The 15,526-nt window shown below is 42.2% G+C and overlaps 1 protein-coding gene across 1 annotated transcript in view; it reads right to left on the reverse strand.

Moving 5' to 3' along the window:
- The window catches only part of LOC139456385 (cryptochrome-1-like), a 33,166-nt gene that overhangs the window by 3,228 nt on the left and 14,412 nt on the right, over positions 1-15,526 (reverse strand). The window contains exons 4-11 of the mRNA XM_071238050.1: positions 15,105-15,247; positions 14,281-14,453; positions 13,808-13,911; positions 12,451-12,591; positions 10,895-11,065; positions 9,226-9,366; positions 7,923-8,080; positions 4,384-4,577 (exon numbers count right to left, since the gene is read on the reverse strand). Coding sequence (XP_071094151.1) covers positions 4,384-4,577; positions 7,923-8,080; positions 9,226-9,366; positions 10,895-11,065; positions 12,451-12,591; positions 13,808-13,911; positions 14,281-14,453; positions 15,105-15,247 — 1,225 coding nt within the window. The remainder of the gene's footprint in view (positions 1-4,383; positions 4,578-7,922; positions 8,081-9,225; positions 9,367-10,894; positions 11,066-12,450; positions 12,592-13,807; positions 13,912-14,280; positions 14,454-15,104; positions 15,248-15,526) is intronic.

Here is a 15,526-nt window from a genome sequence, read left to right on the forward strand (position 1 = left end):
GTTATATTGAAAATCCAATTCAAACTTCTTGAACAAACTAGCATGTAAAGCATTGATCAAGCCCTGACATTTCAGCTTCATTGGTCATGTCGTTTCTGGGGAGATGTTAATGACAGATAATTCACCATTTTTATAAAAAAAATCCAATATGCCAACTGGCACGCTGATTTGATTATCCAATCAAGATGCCTTGAACAAACAAAGTTTCAGGGTTCTTGCCCCCTTAATTATTTTTAGAAGACAATAAATTTTTCTTGTTCTTAATAAAAGATGGCTATATGGGAGCCACATAGAAATTCAAAGTTTGATGCATTTAACAAACTTGACCTGCTATAGTAACAAACATCCACACAAAATTTCAGTTGAATCCATCACAACATTTCAGAGAAGAAGTTGAAAATGGAACAAGTTTTTGGACAACAAAGACGAAGCTGATGGACAACAGACGACGACAGGCTTTCCGCTACATCGGCTCACATGGACCTTCAGGACAAGTGAGTTGAAAATGATCCATGGACACATTGTGATATTAAATTCAAACGATGTGATGCACAAGATGATTCATTTTGTCTCAATACCTAAAATGAGCATTTCTGATTAAATGCAATGTTTTTATACTTACCTGACGCTACACAGTGCTTTAGCTTACCTACCTTACACAAACAGACAGTACTGCAACGAAGAGACAGTTGAAGCAGACTACAGCCCGTGCCTAGGCTACTCATATTCTTCACTGGATGACATCAGACGTAGAGTACACAGTGGCGCCAACGGTAAGGCAGAGGAGGAGGACGCAGTCCGGGAGGGCCTATAGGTGTAGCTTCAGGTAAGTATAAAAACATTGCATTTAATCAGAAATGCTCATGTTTTACCTTACCTGACGCAACACAGTGCTTTATTCGACTGGTGGAAGGCGGGCTTACCGTGAGAAGCGCCAGGCACCCTGAAGCAGCACAACTAAACCATATGGCAGGAAACCCAGCAGGCGACAGCAAGGTAGAGGCTCCCGGAACGGTAGGCAAGGGGATAAGATGTAGGTCAAGCCCTGTCGGAACAGAATGGTGGACTGACGGTAGAGAGAACAATGCTTGACAGAGCCACTTGTGGAACAGTGGCCTCCACTGGAACGATGTGCCTGGACAAGCAGAAGGCCTGGAAAGACTGCCACTTGTCATCATATATAGAGTGGAGGGACGATGAGCTCTGGAAACAGCCGCCACAGCACGAGCTGAAAAACCTTTAGCGATCAGTGACTTCTGGAGACACCAAACATGCAGACTGTAACTGTCGGGGTCTGGATGTGGTCGTCCGGTGTGAGGATTGAGCAGCAGATTTGGCCACGCCGGGAGATGCAACATGGGTTCTCCCGTGAGCTGAAGGAGCTTGGGAAACCAAATTCGGGACGGCCAGTAAGGCGCGACCAAAATCAGATCCAGAGGACAGGTCCGGGCCGCCTGCTGAATGACCTGGGGGAGAAGAACTGGGTGTGTGACTGCCTCCAACTCCAGATTGTTGATGAGCCACGCACGTTCCGAAGGAGTTCAAAGACCGGAAGCAGTTTCCTAGAGAAGGTGAGCGCCCCATTCTTGTAGAGATGCACCCACGAAGAGATGATGAGTGGCCTCGAAGCTTGACATAGGGGAACCACTCGAGACGTTCTATGGGACTAGCCACCACTCCAAGAACGGATGTAAGTCCCTTGGCAGAGGAAGAAGGGGACCCAACTGATCTGAGTGCAGAAATGGTAGGAGAAACTGCTGAAGGGGACGCAGTTGAAGACGACCCCTGGACGTCAGATCCTGAGCTGAGGACAACAGCCCAAGAGGGCTCTGCCACTGGCGGTCAGAAAGGGACCGCCTATGAAAGTGAGATGGCAAGAGGGAGTCAGATCTGATTTCTCCATGTTGATGATCAAATCGCGCTGAAGAATCAAGATTCCATTGACGCCGTGACCGAGGATGCAGTCAACGAGGTAGGTTCCGAACCGAATCCCCCTGCGTTGAAGGAACACAATGATGGAATGAGTTATATGGGTTATAATAACCACAGAGCCGTGGAAATGCCAAAGGAGGAACGGCACGAAACTGCAGGCAGTAACCGTGGCAGAGGATCCACTTCACGAACGGATCCTGGAGCAGCTGCTAATTCCTCCAGTAGGTCTGAAGTCTCCCTCCTCCTGGAGACGGATGAACAGGGACGACTGGCGGCGGGAGTTGCCAGTTGTCAGCCGTCCGGAGAAAATCACTCCGGGGGCGGTCCCCACCGGAAAAGCGTCCTCGGTTGGGGGGCTTTTAGGTCCAAACTGGGACTGGATCGGACTTCCGCTTCAGACTAGTTCTCTTTCAAAAATTTGATTTTCACTGCTGAGAGAGCTGGAGGTACTGGACCGAGAAGAACCGGCGTTGGCAAATGTCATAAATTGGAAAGGATTGTGTTCCTTCCAAAATTTCGGAACCTGAATCGATGTCTGGACAGGCAGTGTCGTAAAAGCAGTGTTTAATGACGTGGACACATCAGCTATCAATGGGTCACGTGGGAGGAGAACTTCTCCAGACTCCAAAACTTTGTGCTCCACCTGGAGGGAGGCCCCTTGCCCAGGCGAAGCACAAGGGAGATGATCCACAAGCCAAGCAGGCATATCAGCAGGAGTGAGAGACTTGGTCAGAGATGCTTCGTCATAATCCGGTACAAAATGTTATTCATCATCCTAAGGGTGGCAAGGTGAGTCCAGACGTCTGGCCCCGGGACACCAGATGATGAAGCGTGTCGGCAATGTTCTGCGAGACAAAAAGACATCCTGGCGACTGTACAGCGACATATAAGGTCCGGCGAAAGTCCGGCGAAAAGCTGACAATGATCCGGCGCAACAGCCTGGTGATAGCTGGCGATCCAGCAATCACTGGCAACAGTCCGGCGAGTGCTGGCGATCTGGTGAGCACTGGCAATGATCCGGCGATCTCTGGCAAGTCTCGCGATAGCGGACGACGATTCGTTGATAGCTGGCGATCCGGTGAGCACTGGCAACAGTCCGACGAGCGCTGCCAACGGCCTGGCGATAGCTGACGATGATTCGATGATAGCTGGCGATCCGGAGATAACTGGAGACCTTTCCCGGCGATAGCTGACAGCGACGCTTGACAAAGGCAGCAGTAGAGTCGTCAGGAGTATTAATTAAGCAATTCAACAACATAATACGCCTAATTAATAGGAATTATGTCAATAAAACGCCATAATCAACAAAATAAATGAGAGATTCCCCAATAGCTTAAGAAAACTATAGCAAAAAAAGGACATTAACGTGCAACCTCATAAACACGAGAGTTAAAATGGCGACGCAGGCGCAAAACGCTTAAATTTACGCAGCCATGAATAAAAATTGAATTTCAAGCTATAAACCGCAAACAAGCGGATATATCAAGCATGGAAAGGATATATGGAAGTAACGCCACCTAAAAACGCAATTGAAAGATAATTAACAAGGTAAGTGGAACTCTGTTCCTGTACACGTCTGTCCGTAGGGCAGACAGAGAAGAATATGGGGAGTAGGGGCCAAGGGGGATAACTCGTGGATGCCTAGGCACGGGCTGTAGTCTGCTTAAACTGTCTCTTCGTTCCAGTACTATCTGTTTGTATAAGGTAGGGAAGCTTAAGGTAAGGTAAAACATGTCTATATCATGTGCACTTAATCAGTAGAATCTGGGATTCCACAGGATTCCCATATAGGAAAAGGATGTAACATGTACTGCCAATTACAACACCTGATGCCACTTGAAAAGGGAAACACCATCACCTAACAAGCCAAAGGGTGAACAGAGCTCATCAATACCCCAACTTCGACGCCAACATATTTCTTAGTTCAAAACATGAAAAAAGCAATATTTTCTCAGAAACTCCCTCATCAAAAACAAACTTTGCACTGCACCTCTCCTATTGGTATAGAAACTGTACCCCCAATTGGAAAAATCCATGAAGTAGTTCTCAAGTTATAGGTTGCACAAATGTTGAAGTAAAACAAACCATTCTGAGTTCAAAATATGAAAAAAGCAATATTTGTTCAGAAATTTTACATATCAAAATCAAACTTTGTATTGCACCTCTCCAATTAGCATAAAAACTGTTTGCTAAATTTGAAAAGAATCCATGCAGTATTTTTCAAGTTATAGGTTGCATAAATATTTATACAAATTCTAAGTAAAAAATTGAAAATATCAGTATTTTTCAGAAAATCAAAAATATTGATATAGAAAGCATTCACAAAGTTTGCAGTTTTAAGTAATAGCTTGCACACAAAAATGTCCTCGGAAGGACGAAATTGCTTGGTATAACTATATATCCCTGCCCTATAAGGTCAGTGGTATAAATAAGAATTGTGAAAATGCATACTCTTGTCCTTGAGGAAACGCATGACTCCATCCATCATTTCCTTGTTCTCCTTGGACACCTTGCGATGGTCAACCATAGGCTTTGGGTAATCCTTCCCAATCACACAGTTGGCCTTCTGCTGAGTTTCCAGAGGGGCCTTCCACGGCTCGTACAGAAACACAAGGGGCATGTCCTTCAACTCAGGGATGTAGCGTCTGAAACACAAACCAGCTGATCCCTTAAAACCCGACTACCATTAGCACAGAAGCTCAGTTTCATTCAGTGTGGGCAAATCTACAGTGGTGATCGAGCTTGTGCAAAACCAATAAATTGGTCTCAAAATCATACAACCCAATACTATGATACAATGAGTTTGCAATAATATTTTTCTAGTTTTTTTAACATTTAGAAAGCACAAGTAGTTCCAGAATTTTTATGAATAGCCTAGGGATAGGACAAGGACCTATACAGTCAGCGTTTTGACACATTCTATCCTTACTAATGTACATAATTACGCTCATGGGCCTAAAAACAAAAATAATTCCGCATTCAGCCCCATGGACTTGAATTCAGGTATTTAATTTGAGTGATCTTCCTTAAAATATCAGTAAAATCTAAATATGTTTCACAATTGGATACTTAATGCTTCTACTTTTTTACTTAGGAGACGGAGCTGTGAGAGGTCTGGCTACAGAAGTTGTTGTACCAACCAGTTGTGTGGCTTACTTCCTCCCACTGCTACCACATGACCGTAAGTGGCGACATCATATATTAACACATCACGACTAGAAACGATATCTGGAAAACTTTGCGGGTAGGTATAAAGCAATGGGAGGGCACTTTAGATGTGGCAATGTAGGATAAGTATCCAAATGTGAAAAATATTTAGATTTTACTGAATAGTTAACCTTATCCTGCATTACCACCTTTATGCATTTTTATGAGACGGAACGGAGGGGGGCATACCTTCAGATGGAATTTAGGACAGACCCTCCAACCAGCCTGTGTAACCAGATAGCTTCCTCAGTGGGAAAAAAAGGAAACCGCAGACCTTCCTGTCCGATAGAGCCACACGATAGAAAGTGGGAGGTGTGAAATCCAATCATGGAAAAAGGAAAAGTAGTAAAGGGCGCCAAGTTCTAAATTCTCAATCCAAGCAGCTGGAATAAGCAGAAACATGAACCCCTCTAATCTGGGGTAATTACCACCAGAGACTGTCTGGGGTTTGTGACCGACCACCAGTGGACCAAAACAATGGACACCTTGCACATTCTAAAGTGCCACGCCTTGGAGATAATGAGTGAGTGAGTATGGTTTTAAGCCGCTTTAAGCAATATTCCAGCAATATCCCAGCGGGGGACACCAGAAATGGGCTTCACACATTGTACCCATGTCGGGAATCGAACCCGTGTCTTTGGCGTGACGAGCGAATGCTTTAACCACTAGGCTACCCGACTGCCCTGGAGATAATGAGTTATCGATGCTAAGGGAGGAACGGTTAAAGATCTGTCTGGCTGTCCTGGGAGTTGACTCTTAGCAATGACATGCTTGCGCAGCCCAAGATGGACAGCACCGTGCACCCCTCGCTCAAACCATACTTGGGAGACGCCAAGGGCATGCAACCGCTGTAGCTAATGTCAAGAGAAACACTGTCTTTTTAGTAAGTTTAAAGAAAGATGAAGAGTGGAGTGGTTCAAAAGGAGTGGTACAGAGCGATTTCAAAACCACGGTCATATCTCAGGCTGGGGGACGAAAATTGTCACGTTGATCCTCCAGATGAAAAAACGCAAAAGTGACTGTGATATGTAGGAACTGCCAACACCGAATTGAGGGCTACCAGATATATAATTATGGTACTACCCTTGAGGTGACACTTGTTGCGGAGATGGGGAAGGAATTCAGTCATAAACTGCGGTGACGGTCCTGTTTCTGATCCTTACAGAAGGATTCAAAGGAACACCATTTGTCATCATGCAGGGTATGTGCTGAAGGTCTATGTGCTAAGGCTATAGCCTTTGCAGCTCTAGCGGAGTAACCCTTTGCACCTAGGGCCTGGTGGCCAGAGATGATTACGTATATCATGTATATGGTCGATTTGACGATGTTGAAATGGCATCATAGTACACAAAAGAAAGACACGATTAGGATTGTCCTCGGTAAGACCCTGTTCAATGACTCTGGCAGATGAGGCCAAGATGAATAAGGGCTTGAGTGACCACCGTCTCCTTATCAAAGAACTACAGTAGAAGCATTGAGGTAGTAATGCAGGATAAGATAAAAAATATAACAACGTGGCAATGTACTATATACACTAGGCAAATCGTAATTCAACAGTCCGGTTCAAAGTTAAAATTCATGTTTTATATTTTCTCAGTGAAAACAACTAGCGGCTTCTTATTTTTTCAGTAAAGGTTTTCCATTGAAAGAAAGCATTAGTTTCTGAAATCGAGCCCTGAGGTTAATTTCAGATAATATATTTTAAATGAGAAAGCTCTAATTTCGGGATTAGGCTGGGGGTTTATATACGGGAGGTCCCGGTAGTGTTGTTATATATCCCAAACAGTCAATTGTTGAAATGAACAAGCTCCCCTTTATATGAACACAGCTGATAACTTTCAAAAAGATGTCTGAATTAATGCACAATTCTTAAATTATGTCGATCCTGTGGGCCAAATAGGGCCCATATCCTGCCTTGTAGGATAATCGATCAGTTGTAGGCATTTAGTCCTACATAGTCCTACATAGACAAGTGAAGTAACACATGTAAATGTTCCCATTATTGAGAACAGAAGCTAGTTTCATAATTTTCTTTTCATAAAATCTGCACACATTTTCAAAAGGTGCTTGAAGGTGTATTTCATAAGTCGTGACCTAGACCTTCAAAGTCAGCCAGAATAATAGAAAGGCTGATAAATGAAGTGAGTTTGTATTAATGGAAATAATGTTACCCCAAAATTGCAAGAAATGCAGGTTGTTTTCTGATGTAGAAAAGACCGGGGCAATACAGTCTTTGTGGCGTTTTTTCCCATTATCTTCAGTGGGATCGTACTCAGGGCTTATATCCCCTCAAAACGAAAAAGTGTTTGTGTCATTGTTGCAGACTGAATGAAGTTGGCTTAGTTGCTATTTTAAACTGCTAATCACAACAAACAATGTGTTAGTTTTAGATTGGACGAGTTGTCACAGCACCCACTAAACCATGAACCAGTGATGGAACCGGTAGTTTGGACAACTGACTATATTTTCCCCATTTCAGTAGTATTGCACTATTCCACAGCATTCTGCACTCACTGTATTTTAAGGATTAATTTCCAATTTAACAAATCATGGAAACAGAATCATGTTCTATTGAATGTACAACTAGTCCCCATCAAGATCGTGTTATATGTGGTGTATTTGTATCAGTGGGGTGCAGGTAAACAAGGTTTAACTACACCACAGAGTCAGCCAGTTACACATTATGAAACAACTCTAATCACCAGGCTGTTAGATATGGATTGTTATTTCCCTGTTCTGACACACAATCTCTATGCTTATTTCTACATGAACAACAGCCCTACCTGACAAATTCTCCTGATGGGTCAATACGGCGGCCGTAACCAACTGGACAAAAGCACTTGGAGCACTGCAGAATACGTTCAAATGCAGAGCTGGATACCCACATCCAGTTTCCTGCACACACTGACCAATCAGCATCAAGGAGATAGGTCAAAAATGTCTGAAATGAGACAACAAGTTTTTATCGCCAGTGTTTTCCGAGACTCAATTCCATTCAGTGTATTCATATATATAACTGTTAGGCCAGAGGTCAGAATGCTTGACAATGTGGAACCGGTTAAACATGTTACAAGGATTCATTTCTTAATAACATGGCATGATATATGAATAGAGATAGATTTCGTACAGTCATTTGCTCACATGTGACATTAAAGAGATAAACTTGTATTTATTTGGATGTTCAAAGTGATTCACATTATTTTTTCCTCAAATTATCTTATTTACAACATACAAGCAAAAAGTGAAATTCATCTTCGGCAACATTTAAGGAACATTGTCTACATAATCTTGTTGTTGTGAGCTATACTGCCTCAAAGTGTTGTGAGATATACTGCCTCAAGGTGTTGTGAGATATACTGCCTCAAGGTGTTGTAAGCTATACTGCCTCAAAGTGTTGTGAGATATACTGCCTCAAGGTGTTGTCAGATATACTGCCTCAAGGAGTTGTAAGCTATACTGCCTCAAGGTGTTGTGAGATATACTGCCTCAAGGTGTTGTGAGCTATACTGCCTCAAGGTGTTGTCAGCTATACTGCCTCAAGGTGTTGTAAGCTATACTGCCTCAAGGTGTTGTCAGCTATACTGCCTCAAGGTGTTGTCAGCTATACTGCCTCAAGGTGTTGTCAGATATACTGCCTCAAGGAGTTGTAAGCTATACTGCCTCAAGGTTTTGTGAGCTATACTGCCTCAAAGTGTTGTCAGATATACTGCCTCAAGGAGTTGTAAGCTATACTGCCTCAAGGTTTTGTGAGCTATACTGCCTCAAGGTGTTGTGAGCTATACTGCCTCAAGGTGTTGTGAGATATACTGCCTCAAGGTGTTGTGAGATATACTGCCTCAAGGTGTTGTGAGATATACTGCCTCAAGGTGTTGTCAGATATACTGCCTCAAGGTGTTGTGAGATATACTGCCTCAAAGTGTTGTCAGATATACTGCCTCAAGGTGTTGTGAGCTATACTGCCTCAAGGTGTTGTGAGCTATACTGCCTAAAGGTGTTGTCAGATATTTTGCCTAAAGGTGTTGTGAGCTATACTGCCTCAAGGTGTTGTCAGCTAAACTGCCTCAAGGTGTTGTCAGCTATACTGACTCGAAGTCCTTCCTCCCAGCTGATCCACAGGTCACCTCTAGTGAGGAAGCAGGCGACAGCGTGGCGGCACACGTGGTGGATCCAACCCTCACTACGCAGCTGCCTCATACAGGCATCAATCCAGGGAAACCCAGTCATACCCTGCAACACAACACCTCAACAATCTCTCACTGGCTTCAGGAGACAGAATTATCTCAATCTCTTAATCATCAGACAAGGCCAACTTCTTTTTTCTTGTGTTAGGGATGTTTTTTGCCAGCTTGCCAAGATTCAGAAGGCAAAAGATACACAGAGCCACATGAAGACTGTGTAGCTCTCCTTAATCTTTCTGGCATATTTGTCATAGGTCATGCAAGGCTAAGGAAGGATAAGCAAAGGAAATGGCCAAAGCCTCAACCAGACAGACATCCTCACATCATGTTCACCTATTTTAAATAGGATTCATGCATAACTCGCTGTGCAGAGGGCCACTATGACTGACAGTATACGAACATGATAACATACTAACAAGTTTTATTGTTGGTCATGGTACATAATTACTATATATCACATTTCATAACAGTACAAGCAGAAAGGACTGAACAATGGGCAAAATTGATGTTTTCAACATGTCAACCATGTTAAACATGTCAACACTTTCAACACCAGTCAACCAGATGCTTTCAGAGAGGCTCTGTGGTGACAAACACAGCCTCTATTTATCAAGGAAATGATCTACTTGTAAAACATCTTTGCTACTATACGTTATTCATCATTTGAAAGGTCTAATCCTAATGTTAATACATATGAAAGTTATGTTTATCACATTATTTATATAATGCATTTACAACTTAATTATGTTTGTTTCAAATAAAAAATATTAGCTATCACATTCACAATGTCAAGATTAAGCACCAAGGAAGCATAAATTTGAAGATAACATCCACTAACCTATTTCTTTTTTTATTTTCATTGTTCAAGTAATTTGAAAATTATGTTAAAAGTATGTTATGTACGCTCAGTAACATGAGGCAATACCAGAAAATATTTTGCTGATTTTATTTATTACTTTACATAATTTATTTAAAGATTTGCTTGAAACGTCTTATTTTTGCTCTTTGACATGTTCTGTTGTTGAAGCATGTGTCTGAGAATTTCCTATCAATAACATTGCAGGAAATAGTGAATATATTTTTAATCCATCAATAACATAGGATAAGTTGAAATGAAATACGTATTTCAGACATTGTGAAATGTTAGACAAATGAATGATATGACAGGTAGGTTCATAAAACTATTGTTGAAAGAGTTAAAGTCAGATCATAGTGAGTGAGTGAGTTTGGCTTATGCTGCTTTTGAACAGCTGTCCAGTTATATCATGGCATATGAGCTTAATGTGGGAGGAAAGCCAAAGTGATGCAGGTCTCAACAAGGTGCTGACAAACCTAGAAACATAATCGGGGTAAACCTGGATTTGAACCCATGATCCCAGGTTTCTGGCATGCCCAAGGGACACAACTCTGCACAGTGAATTGTGGCGCCTTGGATGACTCGGTGATCGATGCCCCCAAGTCAGAAAATTATTCTGACTTTCAGTCAGGTGATCTACAAATGACAACAGATGGCCAGAATTTACATGAACCGTCGCTTCAAATGACCTTGATGCTTTTGTTACTAAAAGACCACATACCTTTTCCCATGTATTGAACATCTCTGGGTCTTTTTTCCATGGTATGTTCAGACAGATAGGGTTCTCCTTCATAGTGTCGTAGGCGATGTTGTTGACGGACATGGTGTAGAAATACTCCCGCCAGATCAGCTGGGAGGTCGCACCTTCTGGCAGCGGCTTATTGGGACACACCTGCGTAAGTCAATATTGGATTATGTAAACATTCTGCAAATAAAAGGCAAAACGCAAAACGTGTGAGCCAGGCAAAACCATCTGTAATTAACACTATGAGCAAACTGCCATGATCCATGCCACTGGCACAGGATTAATCAGACACATCACATACTGCACACAATCCCCACTTGTCAGGTCTTTCATTAGGCATAGGGCTTCTTCTGTTTCGGAATCGGGACAACTGATGAAGAGGTCACTCTCCAACATTCACTGTTAATAGTTCGCACCATACACAGCCAACCAAACATGGTAAGACAAACTAGGGCTGGCATGTTGTAGTTTCTCAAGTAAGTCTCCGAAGGCTACATACATAGGCTACGGTTTAATCCTGTTTATATTCCAGAGGAGATATAATCGCTGCTTCTACAAAGAGCAAGCTGAGTAGATGCCATTTGGATTCACAATATCCAGACCATGTAAACACTGCACTGCATTAGATGAGAACATGTCGTCTGTACATTGACTACTACTTGCTCAATTACTGTCAAATAGGGCAGGGAATTGCTGCTTCGTCTGATGGATTTTCCACACTGTGTACATGAAGCTCCTGTATGTGAATATCATTATCTATTGTTGAATAACATTTGAGATGCTTTGTTAGTCTAATTCATATTTTCCTTGCTCTTCCTTCAAACAAAAAATGTAAGAATAACTTCCAGAACTGAAATATAACCTTCTAACATTTGACTCCACTCTACATGTTTGATATTCTCAGGTCAAATTGACATTGTCTTCTGACAAAATTCACTAACCATTTATTTCTTGAATTTATCATAGTGTTACCAGTCAAAATCTGTCATCCATGAAGATCTAAAAGAATGCAATTGCTTTAATTTTCGTAGGTGGATTTATCATCTTCATCAGATTGTCAGTCGCTTCTCTTTAAGTAGTGCTGTCTTTAGGAAAATAGGATGTGACTTTCTGGCCCATTCACGGTTGCCATGATGCTTGTCATTATGGGAACTACAGCTAAGATATGTTTAACTGTACACCCTTATTTATACGAGGTAAGCCAGCATTTGAGTAATGTTGGACCATACTTGTGATTTTTATATCATCGTTTTGTGAATTTGATGATTAGAATTGATGAACCATTTATTGATAGAGGAAGATAATTGATGATTATTTCAAAGCTCCAGAGACTCAGAAACTCCACACTTGACATGTTGAGGTGACATTTCAACAGTCATAGAAAATGGCCAATGATACATTTGAGTGACTTCCCAAACCTTTGGCTTGTATTATACCATTCATGATGATATGCTACTTGTTACACCTCGACTCACAGCTGTACTATTGTTAAAAGCAGCATCAAACCTTACTATTTCATTTCTAATACTTACTCTGAAATGAGCATCTCGTATCTCCCAGAAGAATTTACGGACCGAGAGGCATCCGTACCGCAGATGAGGACTCATGCTGAGAGGTGGGTCAACAATGTTGGGCCGGGCCTGGTTCGGCATGACGAAGCCCAGTTTGAAAGCCTGTTGCCAAGTGAAAACACACAGTCAACTGTCTGTGATGATATTCAACAGCCATCTTCAACAGTCAACAAATTGCTAGACGACAACTAGAATACATACATTTCATAATTGCCTGGTTTGTGGAACAGTAACATGCCTTTTGACTGACCAGTGGACTGCTGACACAACCATTGCCATCATTACCTCACACTCCTATTACACACACCAGCTCATCACATCCACCACTTCAACACAAACACCATCTCAACACAATCACATTACATCATAATCACTAACTCATCACATCCACCACTTCAACACAAACACCATCTCAACACAATCACATTACATCATAATCACTAACTCATCACATCCACCACTTCAACACAAACACCATCTCAACACAATCACACTACATCATAATCACTAACTCATCACATCCACCACTTCAACACAAACACCATCTCAACACAATCACATTACATCATAATCACTAACTCATCACATCCACCACTTCAACACAATCACCATCTCAACACAATCACATTACATCATAATCACTAACTCATCACATCCACCACTTCAACACAATCACCATCTCAACACAATCACATTACATCATAACCACTAACTCATCACATCCACCACTTCAACACAATCACCATCTCAACACAATCACATTACATCATAACCACTAACTCATCACATCCACCACTTCAACACAATCACATTACATCACAATCACTAACTCATCACATCCACCACTTCAACACAATCACCATGTCATCACAATCACATTACATCACAATCACTAACTCATCACATCCACCACTTCAATACAAACACCATCTCAATACAATCACATTACATCACAATCACTAACTCATCACTCCCACCATCTCATCATCACAATCACTAACTCTTCACATCCACCACCTCAACACAATCACTAATCACATCCACCATCTCATCACAATCACATTACATCACAACCACCATCTCATTACAATCACACCCTCATCAAATCCACCACCATATCATCACACCAACTCCCCCAATACAAGAACTGACCCTCCTTCCTGCTGCCACACTGGCCTTAAAGCCATACCACAAACTCCCCCAATACAAGAACTGACCCTCCTTCCTGCTGCCACACTGGCCTTGTAGCCACACCACCAACTCCCCCATCACAAGAACTGGGCCTCCTTCCTGCTGCCACACTGGCCCTGTAACACACCTTCTCCTCCACAGGGATTCTGCCTGCCAGGAGCTTCAAGGCCTGTGTCTCCCCTCCTATGTACTGCTTCTGGCACTCCAGGACATCATTCTCCTTCTTCACACCTGCAACAGGTTCACACAGCTGTCAGTCATCACATTTCACAGAGAGTCAGTGAACTGGGCTTAACACTTAATAATGCAATCATAAGAAATGGACAATCAAGGATGACATCCTGAAGCCAGCAGTCAAGTTTGAGCCAGGGCCCACTTGCAGAAAGCAATTTTAGCGTTATGACCATGTAACTCCCATATTTTAACATAGACTTACCATTGTCATAGCTCTAAGATTGTTTTGAGCAAGTGGTCCCAGGGGCAGACTTACAGTTAGAGTGAATGTTGTGTAAAGCTGCAGTCAGGGCAGCCTGTTATTACGGAGGGGGACAGATGGGTATGCTGATCACTATATCAATAATAAATGAGTAACTATCCTACCTAGTTCTTCCCCAGTCGGGATACGGTATTGGTCATGGTCTGGAGTCACAGGGAGGTTGATCCCAGTGAAATCTGGGTCCGCAACTGGTCTGGGAGGGGGTCCCAGGATGGATGTCACCTGGTTGAACAGGCCATAGGTCACAGGGGGACTGCCCTTGTTCAGCTCAATCACTCTGAAAGAAGTAAGGTTGGTTTAATAATAATAATAATGCGGGGCAGGAAGGACCGAAGCCCTAGAAACTCTCAGGAGCCAAGCTGCCGACAAGGGTACCAACATTGCTTAACTTCACCTGATTTGTGGCCTGTGGGCTGTGCCACCACACTTTGAACACTATTTTAGTTACCACATATATTAATTGTTTCAGGTTTAAAGTCGAGAAAATCCTAACAGAACAATATGACAACATATGTTAAGGCCCTTATTGGAGCACAGATTCTGCACATATTTCGGAAATTGTTATAAAAAATTGACAGATATGTTAATATGAATGAGAACCTTACTCAATTCAACAGTTGCATGTTTAGAAGTCTTGGATTCAAAGTGGTACGTGTATACATACAGAGCCACAATGTGTCAAAAAGGCTAGTTTTATGTTTTCAGGAAGTAGTTTTATATATCTGCTATACCCTGCTATGCTAAAATAGCCCAATAGTCTTAGCCTCCTGTTGGGATTGACTCTCGTTGACTACCTACCTACATAATGGTCAGCTTACAAAATACTGGCCAGCTTGGGTAAGTGAAAAAAATGTTTCAGGGATCAAGATGTCATAATTATGTTCTTAGGGATGTAACAACTGAGACTAACCCACAACTTTCAACTTACTCTCGCGGGTCCCATAATGTATGGCCAATCTCTTCAACATATTCAATGTGGCTTTCCTCACAGAAATCTTTCACGGTCTTGTCTCGTTCAAACCAAATAGGCTCAGTATCCTGTTCAAATGCAATCTGGGTAATACCCCAGTCCTGAAAAATATCATGAATAAAAGTTTGCTCATTTTGTTGATTTATATGCCAAGATCAAATGTGACTTCTCTTGTTGTTTATCTCACAGAAACAAAACATCATTTCTTGTGTATGCAGAGATGACACACGCCATGAACAAGTCATAGCACTCTTAAGTGCCTTGTAACTCAATATTGCTAAAGGTTACATTTGCATTAAGTTGTGAATGTTTATGTTTATTTGGGTTTTTTTCGGTACAGGTTTTTAAAAGTTGTAATTGACAGGACTAATATCATGCCC

Source organism: Haliotis cracherodii, unplaced genomic scaffold, assembly GCF_022045235.1.
Source record: "Haliotis cracherodii isolate W230 unplaced genomic scaffold, xgHalCrac1.p SCAF_11, whole genome shotgun sequence".
Taxonomy (NCBI): domain Eukaryota; kingdom Metazoa; phylum Mollusca; class Gastropoda; order Lepetellida; family Haliotidae; genus Haliotis; species Haliotis cracherodii.